A 19053-nucleotide genomic window follows, 5' to 3' on the forward strand; every position below is an offset into this window, starting at 1 on the left:
AAGCTGACTCCCATGATAATTGGAGTAACACCACTGGTCAATGAGCATATTATGAGACCGAGTATTCATCACTCCTTGGGTGTCATTTCCCTGGTTTCTGTATATGCTCAGACTGAGGTGAGTGATCTCACTGTGAAGGATGCATTTTATGCCATGCTCAAGTGTGTGGTTGATCAGTGCCCCAGGCAAGATGATCATCTAGTCTTTGGGGATTTCTATGCATTGAACTGGCACTGACAGGGATAGTTATGTAGTTATGACACATCGGTTGGTCACATAGTTATGACAGAACCAGAGCAGTCGGGCTTTACACCAAAGAAGTCAACGATTGACCATATCCTTGCTTGTTGGGTCCTTACTGAACACAGACAAGAGCTTTGGCAGTGGCTTCTCAGCCTATGTTGATCTCCGCAAAGCATTCGGTTCAGTGAATTGGGCTGCCCTCTGGCGGATTCTCTGTCTTCATGAGGTGCCACCAAAACGGATCGATCTGATTTCTGACCTACACACTGGTAATGAGAGCTGAGAGGTGTCGTAGTTCCATCTCAAACTTACAGTTACTGAAGTTCATCAAGGTTGCATACTGACCCCCCCACACTTTTCAGCGCTTGTATGGAATGGATTCTGGAGAGGATGTCAGAGAGATCAAGCTGCGGTGCATCGATTGGGAGTGTCAAGATATTTGACCTTTATTTGCACATGCAGTCATTCTTGCAGAGATGCTGGATATCCTTATGTTGGCCCTCGAGGCACTGAGTGAGGAGTCTGATCCACTGGGATTACGGGTTTCCTGGATCAAAACCAAGATCCAGTCTTTCATTGACGGCTTGGGTGCCGCAATCTTGTTTGTACCTGGTTGTGGTGAGGATGTTGAGGTCACGGAGAGATTCACTTACCTTGGTGTGATATTCATGTGTACACGTGTTGTGAGCCATATGTCGAAAGACGTCTGGATTGGGTCTGGGGAGTCATGGATTCACTGGATCATGGTCTGTGGCACAGTTGGTACCGATGCAGGACAACGAGAGTCTGAGTCGAAGTCCTTGGTCCTTCCAGTCTTGCTCCATGGATGTGGGACTTAGATTCTCACCAAGGATCTGAGACAGACTTAACTCCCTCGGTACCAGGTCTCTTCGGAGAATCCTTGGCTATCGCTGGTCAGACTGTGTCCAATGAGCAATTGCAAAGAGACTCAGAAGAGATTCGTTACCTGTACAGTCTGAGCATCAGCTGCGGCTGTATGGACATGTGGCTTGTTTTCTTGATGCTGATCCTGCCCACGAGTCTCTCAGCGAGGGAATTTTGTGAGTGGAGGCCAATGGGTCACTATTCTATGATAGGGTCACAAAAACCCCTTGGGGATGGGGATATATTTTGTAATAACATGAATAATATTATGGTATTATAATCATGAGTATTGTGGTTGATTTTGTTACAAGAAGCAGTCTTGGAAGAACACTAGCATTAGCTGTGGTGGGCTTGTGAGGGTTCTGAGTTCAAATCCCACTCTGCTGTTGAATGAATGCCAAGTGGGGTTGACTCAGCCTGTCATTCTTCCAAGGTCAGCAAAATGAGTACCAGCTTGCTGGGATGATTGAGCCATTCGAGTATCCTGCGTTGGAGTGGTGACCCGTCCAAGATTGTGCCCAATCGCCCAGGAGACTGCTTTGGCAGCACCGATGTTCTGTATGGAGTATGGTCCAAATGGATGGATGGATTAGCTGTCTTAAGATGGACATACTCCTTCACACAAATTTCCCTGAAGGAAGAACACCCCCTTGGGGAGGAAGGGGTAGTTAAATCGCTACAACCTCCATCGCTCATGCGTAAAGACCTATCAAGTAAGCAGCTTTTTTAGTTAAAGATCGTTGCTGCTTACCTCGAGACCTATCAAGTTGAGACGGCTCCGATCCATTCATCTGAGGGAGATGCAATACGTATAGAATGCCTTAATGAAGTAGAATTTCCTCAAAACCTTTTTTCAGCTTTATAGTGACCGTTTAAAAATGTAATTGTACATTGGACAGAATTGACTGAAACATTCGTGGTTATGATATTTTTTTTATGTCCAGAAAGTGTGCCCCATGAAAGCCATGATAACCGGTTAAACACCTCAACACAGTTCGTACAAGGTACAAACAAACCCTCCTTGGAGATTGGGGGTGGGGGTTAAATTGCTGCAACCTCCATTGTGTGACCTTTAATCACCCTATCAAGTTTGGGTGTGATTGGATAAGTAACAACTGAATGTACGACTGTCAAGACAGACAGAGACAGAAAATTGCATATTTCAGTGAGATGTGCCACAGAACATTACCCACTAGTATAGTAAAACAGTTTTTGGAGAACAATGTTACAGCTGGTGTGCTCCAAGTGTTAAAATAACTATTCCAGAGACCAGAAATGAATCCGAATCAACATTGGATTACCTAGAAAGAGAAGAAGAGGAACCCAACTAACCTTGCAGAACTGTGGAATGTACTACAGGACAAGTCTGAAGACGAAGATGGTTCACGAGCGGTATTTGACAATGTAGATTGTTTCAGAAGTCAAGGATGAGACAATGTGATAATGTTTGACCAAGTTATAAAAATGATCAACATAATGTGGTACGAGTGACAGGTTATTAGCTGCAAAATGTCGAAAACCCGGTTTCGTTCAACAATTTAAAAAAAATTGACCTTTGCATAACCTTTAAAGGTCCCAAAACAATGTTGTGGACATTAAAATAAGGAAACAGGATACGTGATATAGCTTAATGGAGTTAGATCATCGAAGAAGGTTGAAAACCCGATTCGATTCCCACAACTTTGAAAATTTGACCTTTGTGAACTTTAAAGGTCAAGGATTATGACCTTTGGTGCAAAACTTCCTCTGGAACATTCCAGGAACAATATAACGTCATATACACGATATGGCATTTCACACTCCTCGGATTATCCATACTTTGATGAAATCAGCGTAAAAACAAACTTGAAGGGGGCGCCACGGGCAAGGTGTTCGAGATCGAGAAAAATGGTTTCAAGACTTTAGGTGGGGAATGACCTCAAGATTATGCATAAAAAATTGTCATCCTGGCTCTCAAAGTTTGGGCGGTCGTCTAATTTTTTATATCAAAATTCGAAATTTTCTAAGTTCATGACCTTGTGACCTTGACACTAAAATGAAAAATCGAGCTCCGTGGGACTATGCAGGTGCCATTGGGCTAATCAAATACCGAAACCACTGCCAGATTCGACAACCCCCTCGGAGAAGATGGATTTTTGTCAAAATCGCAATTTTCTATGTTCGTGACCTTGTGACGAAAATGAAGAAAAAAAAAAAAAAAAAAAAAAAAAAAAAAAAAAAACGAGCTCTGTGGGGCTATGCAGGTGCCATTGGGCTAATCAAATACCAAACCACTGCCAGATTCGACAACCCCCTCGGAGAAGATGGATTTTTGTCAAAATCGCAATTTTCTATGTTCGTGACCTTGTGACGAAAATGAAAAAAAAAAAAAAAAAACGAGCTCCGTGGGGCTATGCAGGTGCCATTGGGCTAATCAAATACCAAAACCACTGCCAGATTCGACAAACCCCTCGGAGAAGATGGATTTTTGTCAAAATCGCAATTTTCTATGTTCGTGACCTTGTGACGAAAATGAAAAAAAAACAAAAAAAAAAAGCTCCGTGGGGCTATGCAGGTGCCATTGGGCTAATCAAATACCAAAACCACTGCCAGATTCGACAACCCCCTCGGAGAAGATGGATTTTTGTCAAAATCGCAATTTTCTATGTTCGTGACCTTGTGACGAAAATGAAGAAAAAAAAAAAAAAAAAAAAAAAAAAAAACGAGCTCTGTGGGGCTATGCAGGTGCCACTGGGCTAATCAAATACCAAAACCACTGCCAGATTCGACAACCCCCTCGGAGAAGATGGATTTTTGTCAAAATCGCAATTTTCTATGTTCGTGACCTTGTGACGAAAATGAAAGAAAAAAAAAAAAAAAAAAAAAAAAAAAAAAAAACGAGCTCCGTGGGGCTATGCAGGTGCCATTGGGCTAACCAAATACCGAAAACCCCTGCCAGATTCAACAAACCCCTAGGAGAAGATGCAAATTGAAATCGGCTACCCCCTAAAAACACAATTCACAATTTTTTAAGTTCGTGATCTTGTGGCCTTGACCTTGGGACGAAAATGAAAAAAAAAAAAAAACGACCTCTGTGGGGCTATGCAGGTGCCATTGGGCTAACCAAATACCCAAACCCCTGCCAGATTCGACAAACCCCTCGGAGACGAAATTTTTTTTATGTCAAAAATCGCAATTTTCTAAGTTCATGACCTTGTGACGAAAATGAAAAATCGAGCTCCGTGGGGCTATGCCAGTGCCATTGGGCTAACCAAATACCGAAACCCGTCAGATTCGACAAAACCCCAAGGAGAAGATGCAAATTGAAATCGGCTACCTCCTAAAAACATGTTTTTTGGGCGGACCACGCCCATTGTCAGGAAAACACAACTAGATCATGATATAAACCTCGCACCAAAATTTTATCAGGATCGGATCAAAACCCACGGAGCTATGCTCGGGACAGGACAGACAGACAGACAGACAGACAGAGACACAAGCCGGTAGGCGGACATGGGTAGTCGCCTAACCAATCGAACCTGACGTGATGGGCCCGTTCGATGGGGAATGACCTGAGGATTAAGCACAAGAAAATTCATGATTCTAGCTTCAAGGGTTAATGCTGCAGATTGTTTTTTTCGTTAAAATACCCCCACATTTAGAGGTTTTTCGGCTGTTGCTCGGTAACGGTGGTGTCTATGGCAATGGTTCTCATTTGCACACAACTTGGTCATGGTATGAACCAACCAACCAAGTTTCATCGAAATCGCCATTGTATTAACTGAACACTGGACCGAACAGAGGGACAGACAGACAGACAAACATAGACAGAAATACTGATAATAAGGGTAGAAAATTTCTTTTCGACGACATCGACGACCCAACAGACAGACACACAACAATAACGAATATAGTGGTCACTTCTATTTTTCGTGAACCAATATTTAGCACAATATTCTTGTAAGAGTGCTTCAGTCATAAAGGAGCAGCATGGGTGAAAGAGTGATGGCACAAAGAAGGCAAAGGGTAGACACACAAAGTATTGAATGATACTATGAAATGACACTGCTCTGCTCTTGTTAGCTCACCTGGACTTTAGCCCAGTGAGCTTATGCGATCGAGCAGTGTCCGGAGGTGAGTGAGTCAGTAAGTAAGCACTTCAGTCATTATCGCTCGAATCAAACACACGATTTTGATGAAACTTGGCCACAAGCTTCATATCACCCGATGCCTCACGAAGGTGTACTGACCGCATCAAAATCTACGTTCATCAAGGGGGTCTACGGAGGGTTTTTTGACCCCCCAAAATAGGTGTTTGATTTCTTCAAAACTACAAACACGATTTCGATGAAACTTGACCACAACATTCATCACCCATGATGTACCAAAGCTTGTTAACAGCATTAACAACAAAAACCAATCAGTGTCTAAGGGTGTCTGCAGGGGGTTTGAATGGCTGTTGCTCTTAATCAAGGTGAGCTTCAGGATGCACGGTCCTATTTATTGACTTAACTTAAGCATTTTGTTTCACGCTCATCAAATAAAGGCTGTTAAATTACAGAACTCAACATATATGACTGTTGTGTGATAATTTGATGGAATTTACCTGAAAGTATGAATATCATTGGAATAACTCAAACTTTTGCATGGTACTGTAATGTGTGTGTGTGTGTGTATATATATATATATATATATATATATATATATATATATATATATATATATATATATATATATATATATATACACACACACACACACACACACACACACACACACACACACACACACACACACACACACACACACACACACACACACACACACACACACACACACACACACACACACACTGTAACGTTTCAACAAAAGGCAGGCAAGTGAATGTGCAGCCACATCAAACATCCCCACTCACTTCAAAATGGTCAGATTCCTGTTCATCGTCCATCTCGATCCTCTCAGAGTAGATCACAAGCGGATCGCGTATAAACAGGTGAGCAATGTGCTGAGCCAGCAAGTGGTCAATGCCTGCACAAAGCAGAAAGAGAAAACTCTTTTTCGAAAAAATAAAAATAAAAAGGAGAGATGAGATCACTACATTCTGTGCAATATTTATTATTTGAAAGAAAAATGCAATACCTATATGCAGCCAAACCATTTGGCAAAAGGTTGGCAAGATGGCCTGGAGGTATGCACACCAATCAGCCTGGGTTTGAATTTCAGCCCAGCTATAAACTGTCATCCTGGTGTCTCACAGGCAGGTCGAGGCATCAATGTGTCATCTTTCGGATGAACGTTAAATGTGCGTCTCATCGTCCAGCACGTTGGTGGACATCAAAGATCCCACAGTGCACTTCGCAAAGAGTAGGCAATCTATCACCGGCACTATGGCCAAATTTCAAACTCCTGCCCTAACTTGCAGCATAGTCATCCCCTCCACCAGCCAATGATAATATTCGCATTTCAGACCCGTTATTAGGCGAGCAAGCAAATACCACCCTCATTGTCCAATCACAGTGGTACTGTGACGTACGACGTGCAGAAAATGACACCGTTTTAATGGTCCAAGTCATCAGTAGCACAGCCGTGCACTCAGCCAATGATGCTACCCCGCACACTTGTGCTGCACACGCAAGAAGAAGCATAGTCCATGTGCCATTTTCAAGTGGAGGATGATCATGCTTTGGCTATGCTAAATGGCTTCCGAGGATGTTTCACACATGGTCAGATGCAACACCTGTTACAGCAATAATTCTTACAATGGCATCACAACGCATCCCTTTATTCTCAACTATAATCGCTCTTCAAAGCATAAACAAAATTGTTGTTTTAATCTCAACAGCAAGGCTATAAACCTCAAACAGGAAATGTCTGCAAATGTAAAAATGACAGTTTTTTTTTTAAAGTTAGAGTTCATTCCCACAAAAAAGAAAAAAAAAAAATCTGAATTTACCAGCACCAATATGCAAGACTTTACCACCCTTTGCAAGCAACAGCACATTGTCAGTCTGAGCCTCTGGGAGAAACTCATATTGTTACGAATCTGGAAGCCATGAGCACTCAATATTCAGAGTCCCTATAGAACAGTTATATCAGTAAGTATGTGTTTATAGTTAGGGCCCCGACCTGTGTCTAATGGGTAATTAAATGTTCATGCACTGCGGAGTTATTTTGACAGTTAGGGTTTTTAATACATCCAATCTTCAATGATAACGACACCAGCATCACCCTCACCTCGCTTCCTCACACCGACGCCATTGCCTGCATGTGTGTCAGCATTTATGTGGGCGGAGCCCACGCAGGATAATGTTCTTCTGCCTGTTTGAAGGGCGGTCCGTGGGACGGCCGTCACGCCCCCCCCCCCCCGGTCCAATAAACGGCCTTGGCACCCGTTTTGGCCAATGACAGGGTGACGAGCGCATTTTGTGCACCAAAACCGTCCAGCGAGGGAAAGCGGGGGGGGGGGAGGCGTCCCTCCCCCCTGGACAAGCGTGAACAAGGTTGCGGCGCGATCGGAGGGGGAAGAGTTTTGGTTGTCGGCTCGAGCGCGGAGAGAAACAATCTGCGCCCCGTCTGTTCAAACGCGTGCTCTGACTCTCTGCTCATCGCGTCGCTGGTGTGGTCTGGCTCTCGGTCCGCATCTCGTCCCTGGCTCGGGTCTGACGCTGCCTCTGTACCCAGTGTTTGCAGCGGCATCGAGCTGCGGATTCAAGTCCCGCCGAATTGGATCGACAAGGGCCGCACGGGGCGGGAAGGTCCATTTACTTTTTGGGGCATTTGTGTGTGCACATGTGTGTCTGGGGCCCTGTCTTTAAGTAGTAACTTGTTAAGTGCTCTTTTTGCCTTACAAGTACATACTTGCATTTCTACTAGTTGTGATAACTCTGCCCTTACGCGCTTCCCCTTTCCCCGCCTACTGTTAATAAATACCCCATGTGTTAAATGTATCAGCTCGTGTTTGTGTTTTCTTCATTGGTTTAACGCGGTGCGTGTTGGGAGAATTAAAGGAGGCCATTGTTGTGTGTGTAGTGGTGTGCATTTGGGACCGACGGAAGCTCGGTGACCATCCGCTCGGGTCACGCACGGGTCGAGCACGCATACGGCTAGTCCTGTACGAGTGTCATCGAGGGTGTGAATACTCGGTAGCTCGCCACGTGGGTCGCTAGGTATTTTGAAGTTTGGCAAATAACTCTGTCCCACGTGGTGGAATTGACGATTCACGGTCCTCGAAGGGACCCGTACCTCTCGGAGTTTTCCGAAAGGTACGATCTAGATTCCGGGTGTCCGGCAGAGTCGATCCTCCTGCTTCACCTAGCGGTCATGCTCGCAGCCGATACCCGGCCCGCAACAATATAACATGCAGGACACAAGATATCAATGTACTTTCACATCACAATAATGATGACATTCAGACTCCAAAAAATAAAAAGACAAAGGAACGCTTAAACAGGCAGATCCAGATATATGATCAATGGATATTGCTTCTGGGGATGATTATATTTATAACACACACACACACACACACACACACACACACACACACACACACACACACACACACACACACACACACACACACAATCAGGGAGTAATTGGTTTTTTTTTTCAGGATAGAACCGACTAAAATGGATTACACAACGCAAGACAAAGCTGAACTGGTCCTCTTACATGCCGTAGGTTTAAACCAGAGAAACTCATAAGGATTCCATCACCAAGTTTACAACTGCAACACACCATGGATTACAATTTGAACATTTTCTAGAATAAAAGCCTTTGATTCTGTAATTTTCTGTCATGTGTCACGCTACTTCTCCTCCAGTTCTCACCCGACTACATCCAGGCTAGCTACAAAAGGATCAGCATGACCCCGATTAATGTGTAATGTTGTTTTTAACTTTACCCATGGTCTTGGGGAAGGGCAGGATGCAAATTCTCCATGTAAATGTGTATTATCTAGCGCTGCTCAAGGTGGGAGAGGGTATTGCGAGTCCCCACCCTTTACAGTACAGCATTCCTATCCTAATGTTTCAGTGCATTGAGGTGTTTTGAATTATGAGCAACAGGTATGCATTTGCTTCATCCACATAACCCAGAATATTTATACATTTTTTTTCATGAGCGATTGAGGCAGCTGTCAGTTGTCTATACACCACCCAAATAAAAGTATGCCTCAGAAGAACTTGTTGCATGCTTGGAACAAGATCACCTGTTGGGTGGGTATTCTGCTGGAATATATATATAAACTGGGTCGTGTGTGTGTGTGTGTGTGTGTGTGTGTGTGTGTGTGTGTGTGTGTGTGTGTGTGTGTGTGTGTGTGTGTGTGTGTGTGTGTGTGTGTGTGTGTGTGTGTCACTGTGAAGCCTTTTCTTTGATTCCTATACAATTCCACATTCCTAGACCAATATCCACCAAATTTGGGGTATCCAGGGTCAAGTCATGGGCACCACCACCACATCCCTCCCCCCAAAATAAATTATTTTTATCTGTGTGTATTTGTGTACATCTGAAAATTGTAGCAGAGGGAAAAAATAAAAATAAAACAAAACAGCTGGCTCAATTTCCTTGGCCCAAAATTGTCTGCACAATTCGACCTCCGTTTATGTCTGGGATAGGTTCCTGAAAGGTGCGACAACGATCGAAATTTAATCAAAGTAATTTTTCTCAAAATAATGGAATAAGGTCCCCATCCAAAATAATGGAATGGGGGGCTGCGTTCCTAAAGTTGCCACTTCACCTATCACTGGACAACAAAGATTTTGCTACTCAGGTGGAAACATAATGTTCTAGACCAAATCAAGTATGCTGATTCTGAATCTGAAGTCAGAATTTTCTCAGCACATCAGGATTTAGAGTTATACGTATGGTCCAATTACAGTAGCTTTCCCTGGTGGGTGATTTTGAGTGATCATAAAAAAAAATTGTATTTTTGGTTTCAATTATAACAATACAACTGTTGTAGAATATTATTTCTCATAAAAAAAGAGCTTTAGTATGCACTTTCAATTATTAAAAATGGATGAAAACTGACCAAGCTATGAACTTTAAAGTAAAAATTTCCACAAGGCATTACAATTTTTTTACTAACCCTAACCCTTATGAAAAACTTTGGAAAGGGATTGGATCACGACAGCAATGGCTTCCAATATCTCAGAGAGAAGTTTGGCGCAGAGAAAACTGATGCTAAACTCAAAGCAGGCCATTTCCGGTTCTTGAGCAATGGTGGCAGTTCCTCTTCAGGGTCTCTGCGACTTTCTCAAATATAAGTTTTCCGATCGTTTTTGTCACGTTTTTACTGTCATTTTGTTCTCTGTTTACTGTGTGTTTCTCGTTCGGTCTTGTGTTAAAACTTATGCTAATTGTTGAGTTTTCATATCAGTTTCCTTGAGGCCGACCCTTGCACCTTGGCCGTGCCTGCTCTCATAGCTTCCTTCTCGCCCCTGCCTCCCTCAGCAACCTTCATACTATTCCCCCTCCAAGGTTCCCTCTCACCTTTCTCAAAAACTCCCCCCCCCCTTCTCCCTCCAATCTCCTCCCTCACTCTGCATTTCCAAAGTTGTCCCGCCGCGCTCACATCCACAAAGCCACCTCCTACTTCAACCCTCTCTCTTCCATCTCCACACTCCACCTCCTCCACTGTTCAACTACCCCCTGCCCCATCTCTTATTACTTCCCACTGTACCTCAACCCATCACCAGTGAGCCTTTTTTCCTCCTCATCCGGCACTCTCCCCTAGCTCTTTTGCAATCCACCACACTCTTTCAACAACTCTCCTTACCTTCAACTCTCCTCCTAACCCCCCCTCCCCTTCCCTGCACCCAAAGCCTCCTCCCCCTTCCTTAACAATGTGGACCTCAAACATCCGGGGCCTTCGCTCAAACCTGACATCCTTCCATACAGGTTGCCACTGACAAACCATACAATCTGCTTAATACAAACTTTCCTCCTTAAAGACGTATCTGACTCCCCGGTTACTCCCTCCTCCAGGATGACAGACCTGAGCCTTGTCCAGGCGGTGGAGTTGCACTCTTCATCAAAGACTCAATTCCTTACACTCCATGCACTATAGTCTCCCCCCTCCCCCTACACCCACACTTTCCCTCCACTCCAACCTCATGTTTATATGTGTGTTGGACCATCCACCAAACAGTGATGACTTCATTTACATCTCCCTTTCTGAAAACATGGACCAACTTCTATCCTCTCATCCCAACTCTCTCTTCCTCATATGTGGTGACTTAAATGGTCATCATGCCAGTTGGCTGGGTGTGGGCACCTCTCTCACATGCCATGGCACTTCAGCAAAAGACTTCTGCAACTCATAGGGACTGACTCAATCGGTCAACTTCCCGACCGGGTTCTCAACCAACGGTACTCCATCTCTTCCAGATCTGATTTTGACAAATTTCCATGAAAATATCTGCTGTCCTTCCTCCGCATCAATCGGTTCATCTAACGACATGCTCATCAAAATCAACATCTCTGGCTGTTATTAAGGAACCACCTCAATGCCGGCGAGTCTGACATTTCATTCAGGACGACTGGCAGAGACTTCAAGCAACCATCAAACTTCTAGACTGGTCTCCCATCTCTACTTTCTCTGACATCAACTCATCCTGAGAATTCCTTCAAAGAAACTTACTCTCTGATGCACAGATTTATCCCCTCTTGTCTTCAATTGTCCTACCCTTCCTCCCGCCCTTGGTTCACTGAAGCTTGTAGTGAGGCAGTTGTCCTGAAACAACTTCCCTTTGCCTCATGGAAGGCTAATAAACCTGCTCTGCTGCTCTTACTCACCCTCTCTCTGTTCTATTAACCCTCTTATTTGTTTTAGGTCATGTGTCATCTGCTTGGAAATCAGCAAACATTACCACCCTACAGAGAAAAGTTGCAAAAACAGACCCTTGCAACGACAGACCAATCAGCCCTCTCCCCATCATCAGCAAGGTTATGGAATCCATCATCGCTTCAGACATTAAAATCCTTCCTTTTCTTCAATGCCTTGATTTCCGATCATCCATTTGGATTCAGACCAGGTCACTCTACCCTGGAGGTGCTGTTTCTGCTCTCCCAACAATGGATGGAGGTACTCAATTCCAAACACGGGATCAGAGCCATATCCATAGACATATCACGTGCTTTTGATACGGTCTGGCACCCGGCCCTGCTCAAACTCTCTACCGATGGTATCCAAGGACATCTCCACTCATGGCTCGCAGACTTCCTCTCCTGTCGCAGCCATCGTGTGGCCCTTTATGGAGTTCTCTCATTCCCTCTTCCTGCATTGGCTGGAGTTCAAGGCAGTGTTCTGGGCCCTGTTCTTTTTCTGGTTTTCATCAATGACCTCTCTGACTCTGGAAAATCCTCTTTATCTCTTTTGCTGATGACTCTACCCTCTGCCATACCATCTGTGATCCCTCAGACTGGCAAGCAGCAGCCTCTTCACTCTCTGCAGATCCGGATAAATTCACAAGTTGGTCCAACACGTGGAACAAGTCTTTCAATCCTGACAAATCTCACTCTATGTCTGAAAAGGACCATCTGGAAACCCTCCCCCACTTCCTCACATCTACTTTTTCAACAATCCTGTTGAAGTCCATTCATTCAAGCTTCTGGGTCTCACTATCTGCCAGGACGTTTCCAGGGAAAGCCACATTTCCAAGCTGGCCTCCAAAGCCAGTTGCTGACTGGGCATCAACCATCATGCAAGGTCCTTCCTTGGCACACATGAGCTCCTGACCACATACAACGCTTTTGTCTGCAGCCTGATGCTTCCCCCTCTGGGCTGGTGCTTCCGCCCCTCACCTTTCTCGGCTTCACGCTGTGGAAAGCAAGGCATTTAGGATCATTGGTATCTCCTGCGATGAGGCTGAGTCTTTGCGTCTCTCACTGCAGGCAGGTTGGTGGTCTTTCTGTCTTCCACCGTCCCCTCTCCGGCCTCACCCCGCTCTGTCTGAGATATGCCCCCCCCCATATTTCCGCCAGCACCCCACTTCTGGTAAAACCACCAAAATGAAGAATCACTGCACTCACCTTCATTCTTCTTTTTTTTCCCCCACCTTTGGAACAAACTCCCACACTCTCTTAAATCCCACTCCTCCCTCCAGGTCTTCAAAACAGCTGTTCACCTCCATCTCATATCTTACTTCATCCAAAAATCTTGATCTTTACTACCCGTTAATCCACCCCAAAACCACGTCCTTGAAATTCCCCATTTTCCTTCCTGAAAGTCCGTGTTGTACCATCTTGTTTTCCCCATATACACCACACCATCCCTCTCCCTTCCACATATCTCTTATTGTCTTTGTTCCACTATTTTGTGTTTTCCCTCTGCTGCCTCGTTATAAGTTTGTGTATTAGCTCTTACACAAGCCTCTACTTGATAAACAAACAAATAATAATAATAAATATTTATATATAGATATAATAATAATAACAAAAAAATTTTGGCCCAACATTTCTGTGGTGCACTCCTGGGTTAATTTTTTTTTGTTTTTGTGGCTTCAAACAGCAATCAGCTTGATGGTTTACTTAAGTGTAAGTAACCTGATCCGAAGAGTGACCCAACTTGTATTACATCTGCAAAAATATGACTTCTGGAAACCCCTACCCCCAACCACATAAGCCCCCCCCCACCAACCACATAAGCTCCCCTCCCCCAACCTTCACCTCAGATTCATCCACCCCTTCCTTAGCAATTTATGGTTATTGACACCTTACTTACTCACTCACTATGATGACCACCATAATTCACAGCTTGCCAGATCAGAAACAAAGTTGAGCTATACAGTATTTGCTTTTTCCTGACAATTTTGAAAATGCAAATAGTTGGTGTTAAACTTTTTGGTAAAATATTGATGGGGTTCACACTTCCCAGCACAATACTAAAGCCTCAAAGCAGCCAAACCAACAACAAAAAAGCATAGTTTTAAAACCCACTTTAAATGGACCTTCCCAGAAGAAAAAAAACCCACCAAGTAGAATGAACTTTAGAAAGTCAAGCTTAAGAGCTAAACAGAATAAGTATTGAGAAATAAATATAAAGCACCAAGCAACAACAACTGATGGAATAATTCCACAGGTGAACAACTCATCAAAAGTTGAATTAATTGGGGCCACATGCCGTTGCCTTAAACATACCTGCTTGCAGCAACTGCTCGTAAAGTTTCTCATCCTTCACAAGCTCCAAGTCATTGTATTTTTCTCCAAATGTGGACAGGTAGCTGTCGATGGAGTCATAGCGGGACTTGTGAATACGAAACTTACAGTTCTTCAGGGGCTGTAAGCACAAAATCAGGGAGAAGCATACAAAGATAAATATTGGAAGTTGATGTGCAATTGGTTTGAGCTTTAATTATTTTTCTTTACAAGATAAAGATGACAGGGGTGAGTGTAATGACAGTGGGTCAGCAGGGCAACAATTTGACACAATAAGAGAGAGAGAGAGAGAGAGAGAGAGTGAGAGAGAGGGAGAGACAGACAGACACAGAGACAGAAAACACTACAACCTATGCAAGAGGGTTGTGTTAAGTAGTGTTAATTGAGGTAGAAAATATTGTGGGTAAAGATGGGGATGACATGAGATGGTGGTGCAACGCCTGATTGAAGCCCTGGAGGGAAGAGAGAAAAAGCACAGTCCCTGGAAAGCTGTTCCACATACTGGAGGAGGAGGAACAAAACAGTTGGGGTTACACCTTTGCATCACCAAGATCAAGTATATTCCTTATGAAGAAGAAGAAAAAAAAAAAAATCACCGGGAGAAATTCAATACATCCAAATCCTGTAAAGCAACCGATCTCTCCAGCCATCAGTAAAGGCAGCCACGCATTGTTCATCTCAGCACAACTCTGAATCAAGTTTACCTCCAATCCCCTCTCCTCTCGCGTCCTGTCATCCACAGAAGCAGCAATGACGCTCCACCGGCAGTCAATATCCGAGACATACCCTCGATATAGTGGTGAGGCTGCACTCAAAGCCATCTGCATGGGCGAGAGGGGGCACCAATGGTGGAAAATCCACAACTCAGAAAAAGATTGGTTTAAGCAATGTTGTTTCAACTCAAATCGTGCTGTTGCATCCTGTAAACTTCTTGCCATCGCTTCGTTTCTATAAATATCATGATTATGGAAAAACCCTTCACTTTTTGCACTTCATTTCAAGCGTTTTGTCCTCTCGCTTTCAGTTTCTTCTTTAGAGAAGTCAAGGCTTGGGGAAGAGCTGGCACAATAAAGAACAGTTGGAAAATGTAGCAACAGCAGTACTTGCAAACTCACCATAATGGGACACAATGGAGCAAGCTGGTCATAGAGGTACCGTGCCTCCGAAATGCTGCATGCCTGAAACGTAAGCTGGGGAAACAGCTAAATTTCATAAAAACTCAGCATATTGAGAAACATAATAAATCAAAGGAGCTTTCAATTGTTAGAGGCTTAAGGGCATATAAAATAGCGACAATCGCTCAAGCGAGTCTCTATGATAAATTGAATTGCAAACACAATGTCAGTGAAGGCGCAGTGCATTTCCAAGCAGCAGTGATTACACGAGTTCGGTGAAAGGCCATGACTCGATTGAATACAAAACAAGAAACAGACCAAAGAGCCCATGTCATGATAAACTAAGCACGCAGAAAAGAGAGATCAAAAATAATCCCACGGAGCAAAATAACAACAATGGAAGTTTTTTCTGAATGACTGGACATTCAAGAGGAAGTTGCATACACACAGCAAGCTGTAATAAGGCCTTGCCTTCAAACCACAACTCAAACTTGTGATAGAAAATATATCAATAAACAGAAAATGATGATCAGAAATGATAAAATTGTTTAAAAAGTCCTCATCGAGGCGTACCCAGCTTCCAGCTAATGGAATGAAACACTCAACATACATTATGCTCAAGCATTCGACACACTCATTTTGAGGTCTCACATGACTCGGAGAGAAATATCTTCCCGATCCAAAAATCTGATGGAACACAACTTCAAAAATAGAATGAGAGCATGCCCACCAACAATATACAAACTCTAAACATGAATAATCACAGAAGAGATGTCCAACTCTAACTGAACAGAAAGGGCTGGAGGAAGAACAGAAACTTCCACTTCCAGATTCCTTTACAACACAATCCACAACCTTCTCTGCTCTGAAAAACGATCTGTTCCAAAGCTAATAGCTGTTCCAGAATAGTCTTGTTTAGCAGTTGTTGCTTGTGAGTGTCAATTTGTTGATGTAATGTACTTGTACCAGAACAGCTCATGTGGTCCGAACAGCTTGCATGGCATGAACAGCTTGCACATTCTGTTGTGTGCGTTTGTCTGGACTGCTTGCTTGTGGACCTCATTCTGTTCATTTTGTAGAGCCTTTTCCTCTTCTCCTTTTCCTGTTGGTTCGATCCCCAGCTTGTTGCTTGTTGCCCCACACATTGCACCCCCCCCCTTCCCACTCCTCACCAACCTTCTGTCATCTCACTCTTCCACGAGCCTCAACTCTGTTTAAAACAGGAAAGTTCATCGAACACCTTACCCTATGCAGTCTTGAGAAAAAGGACATGGGAAGGGTCCTTTCAACTCTTGCTTTGCATTTCCGAGCACAATTTACATTTCCGAAAAGCCGCAATTTTGTCTGAATCTCGATATTCCCCAACGCTGAGAGCACAAGCGGCAAATTTCATTGGAAGTGCCAAGAAGTCAATTTGTGTTATATGGTGTTCAAGTATACAATTCAATTGAAACAAAAAAACTTTTAAAGGCTGAAGAAAAAAAAAAAAAAAAAAAAAAACTACCGAAGTTTACTGCCGTTGACGCCCAGTCTTACACCACCTTTGTGAACACATTATATCAGTGTTTTGTGCCTGTTTGTGTCCTTTATGACATCCATAAAAATGGTAGATTTCCTCTTTGGAATGATTTAATTTGTTTGCCAGACAAACTAAAAACGAAAATAAATTACCTTACTACTCTGCGCATACGTGCTCGGTACGAGATACCATACAATTTGCCAAATTCAGAGCCAAAGTAATGATAAACTGCAGGTTTGTGTTCCGATTCAGGTTGCAATTCGTATTCTACGGTGTTCAAGATATAAATTTCAATTGAAAAATCAAGTAGTTCCTGAATCTTAGGCTGATGCCTATAGACAGACAGAGTGCACCAATTGTTTAACCCAGCTTTGCGTTCAGGTAATAAAAGGAGTTAAAGGGTGTAGAAAAAAAAACATCTGGTTAACGACATATCAAGTCTTGCTCAACAAAACCATACTCAAATTGCAGAAAATAAAAACAAACAAATAAGCACCAACTCAATGGCATAGACCAAAGACAAGGTGGCAGTAAAACAAGTCCCTCTCATGAAATGTAATAAATGCACTAAACTGTACAAAAATCGACTCAAGATTGGCCAAAATGAAGGGCAATGAATCAGAGCACAAGCTTGATCCAACAACCACTCATAAGGACCAATTCAAATCAGCGATGTTAAAATATGAGGCTTTTTCATCCGAGATAATCTCTCCTCCCTTGTGATTGGCGTTTCATCTCTGAAGCAAAATGATCAAAGACCAAGGAAATGGATAAAATCGAACCACAAACAGAAATAATTTAATGGAAAAAAAACAAAGTAGCACAACTTTACATGAACGATCCAAATATGTTTGTCCCAAACAACGAAAGACGAAGAGAACAGGTAAAGCTGCGAAAACACCATTCTTAAGAAACAGAAAGAGCTTGGACTCGACTGATGCACCAAATGCACATCGACAGCAACCAAAGCAACAAAAACAAAACATCAAAATCGACTTTGGACCAATATACTTAATACACAGGCAATGTGGTGTATGTTTATGATCTCAGGTGCACATCCGCAACCATTCCATCAAAAATCAGAACTGGTAAACGTACCTGGAGACAAGAGCTCCCCATACCAAAACCCATGTCATCCATATAGATGTGGTCAGGGAGAGCAGCACGAGAGGATGCTTCATCGGAAAACAGCTCCACAAAGGGTGATGGGGTGTTCTTATCCCGGAAAACTAAATAAATGAATTTCAAAAAGCAAACAAACAAATCATGTAACAGCTCACACTGAAAGCACAACAGTGGTGGGAGAGAGGATGAGGGAGTTTGGACATAATTGAATGACTAAACATGAAAATAAATAAATAAATAACACCCCAAAATAAATCATGAAAACTACAAATAAATAATTTTTCTGCATTTTTACCTTTCCAGGAAATACAAGGGACTTCAATATCAGGAGACCAATCAATCAATCAAGCCTGCACTAAATCAACACCACATTCATTCAATCCATCAGTTTATCGATCTTATGAGATCATCTCTTCCACAATCCAAGACAACCAAGTCCTGCATAGGAAGAGTGAAATCTGGCTAATTCAAACCAAATAATTGACCAGTATATAGATTTAAAGGTGAGTTGCTATAAAATGAGAGAGTGCCATGCTTGCATTACTCACTGGGGACATTTATGGCAACCTTTTCTCCACGACGGTATTTGATGTTTTTCCTCAGAGTCCTGGAATGAAACGAGCAATTCCATTAAGACAAATTCAACACAAGAAGAAACAATGATTCCTTTAATCCAGGGAGCACAGCTCGAAATGACTGATGCATGCACTCATTCTGGGATGCTATACAAAATACCATGGTTGCTTTCATAATTTGCAAAAGTCACAATAACAATTCACGAGAGCGAAGTCGAAGTCACAAATCCCCATGCTTCCCACCTAAAGCAAAGCTGAACGATGCCAAAAAGTTCAAACAGGAATGACTATCATATTTAGAGGTTAAAAAAACATCTTCCGTTTTGATTCCTGTGATCCGAAGTCTCCAACCCTTGGGGAATGAACTCGGCCACAAGTGGGTCAAATCCCCCCCTCCCCCCAAAAAGGCCATATTGTTACGAATTTGGAAATCTATCGCACACAACATTCAGGTCCT

The 19053-nt window shown here is 43.1% G+C and overlaps 1 protein-coding gene across 1 annotated transcript in view; it reads right to left on the minus strand.

The window, feature by feature from the left end:
- GCLC (glutamate-cysteine ligase catalytic subunit) overlaps positions 1–19053 on the minus strand; it is a 73966-nt gene that overhangs the window by 26711 nt on the left and 28202 nt on the right. Inside the window, exons 5-10 of the mRNA XM_085895608.1 lie at positions 18570–18628; positions 17995–18125; positions 15378–15452; positions 14967–15083; positions 14245–14383; positions 6023–6135 (exon numbers count right to left, since the gene is read on the minus strand). Coding sequence (XP_085751734.1) covers positions 6023–6135; positions 14245–14383; positions 14967–15083; positions 15378–15452; positions 17995–18125; positions 18570–18628 — 634 coding nt within the window. The remainder of the gene's footprint in view (positions 1–6022; positions 6136–14244; positions 14384–14966; positions 15084–15377; positions 15453–17994; positions 18126–18569; positions 18629–19053) is intronic.

This window comes from Eptatretus burgeri, chromosome 9, assembly GCF_056783735.1.
Source record: "Eptatretus burgeri isolate ZD-2024b chromosome 9, Ebu_testis_v1, whole genome shotgun sequence".
Taxonomy (NCBI): Eukaryota; Metazoa; Chordata; class Myxini; order Myxiniformes; family Myxinidae; genus Eptatretus; species Eptatretus burgeri.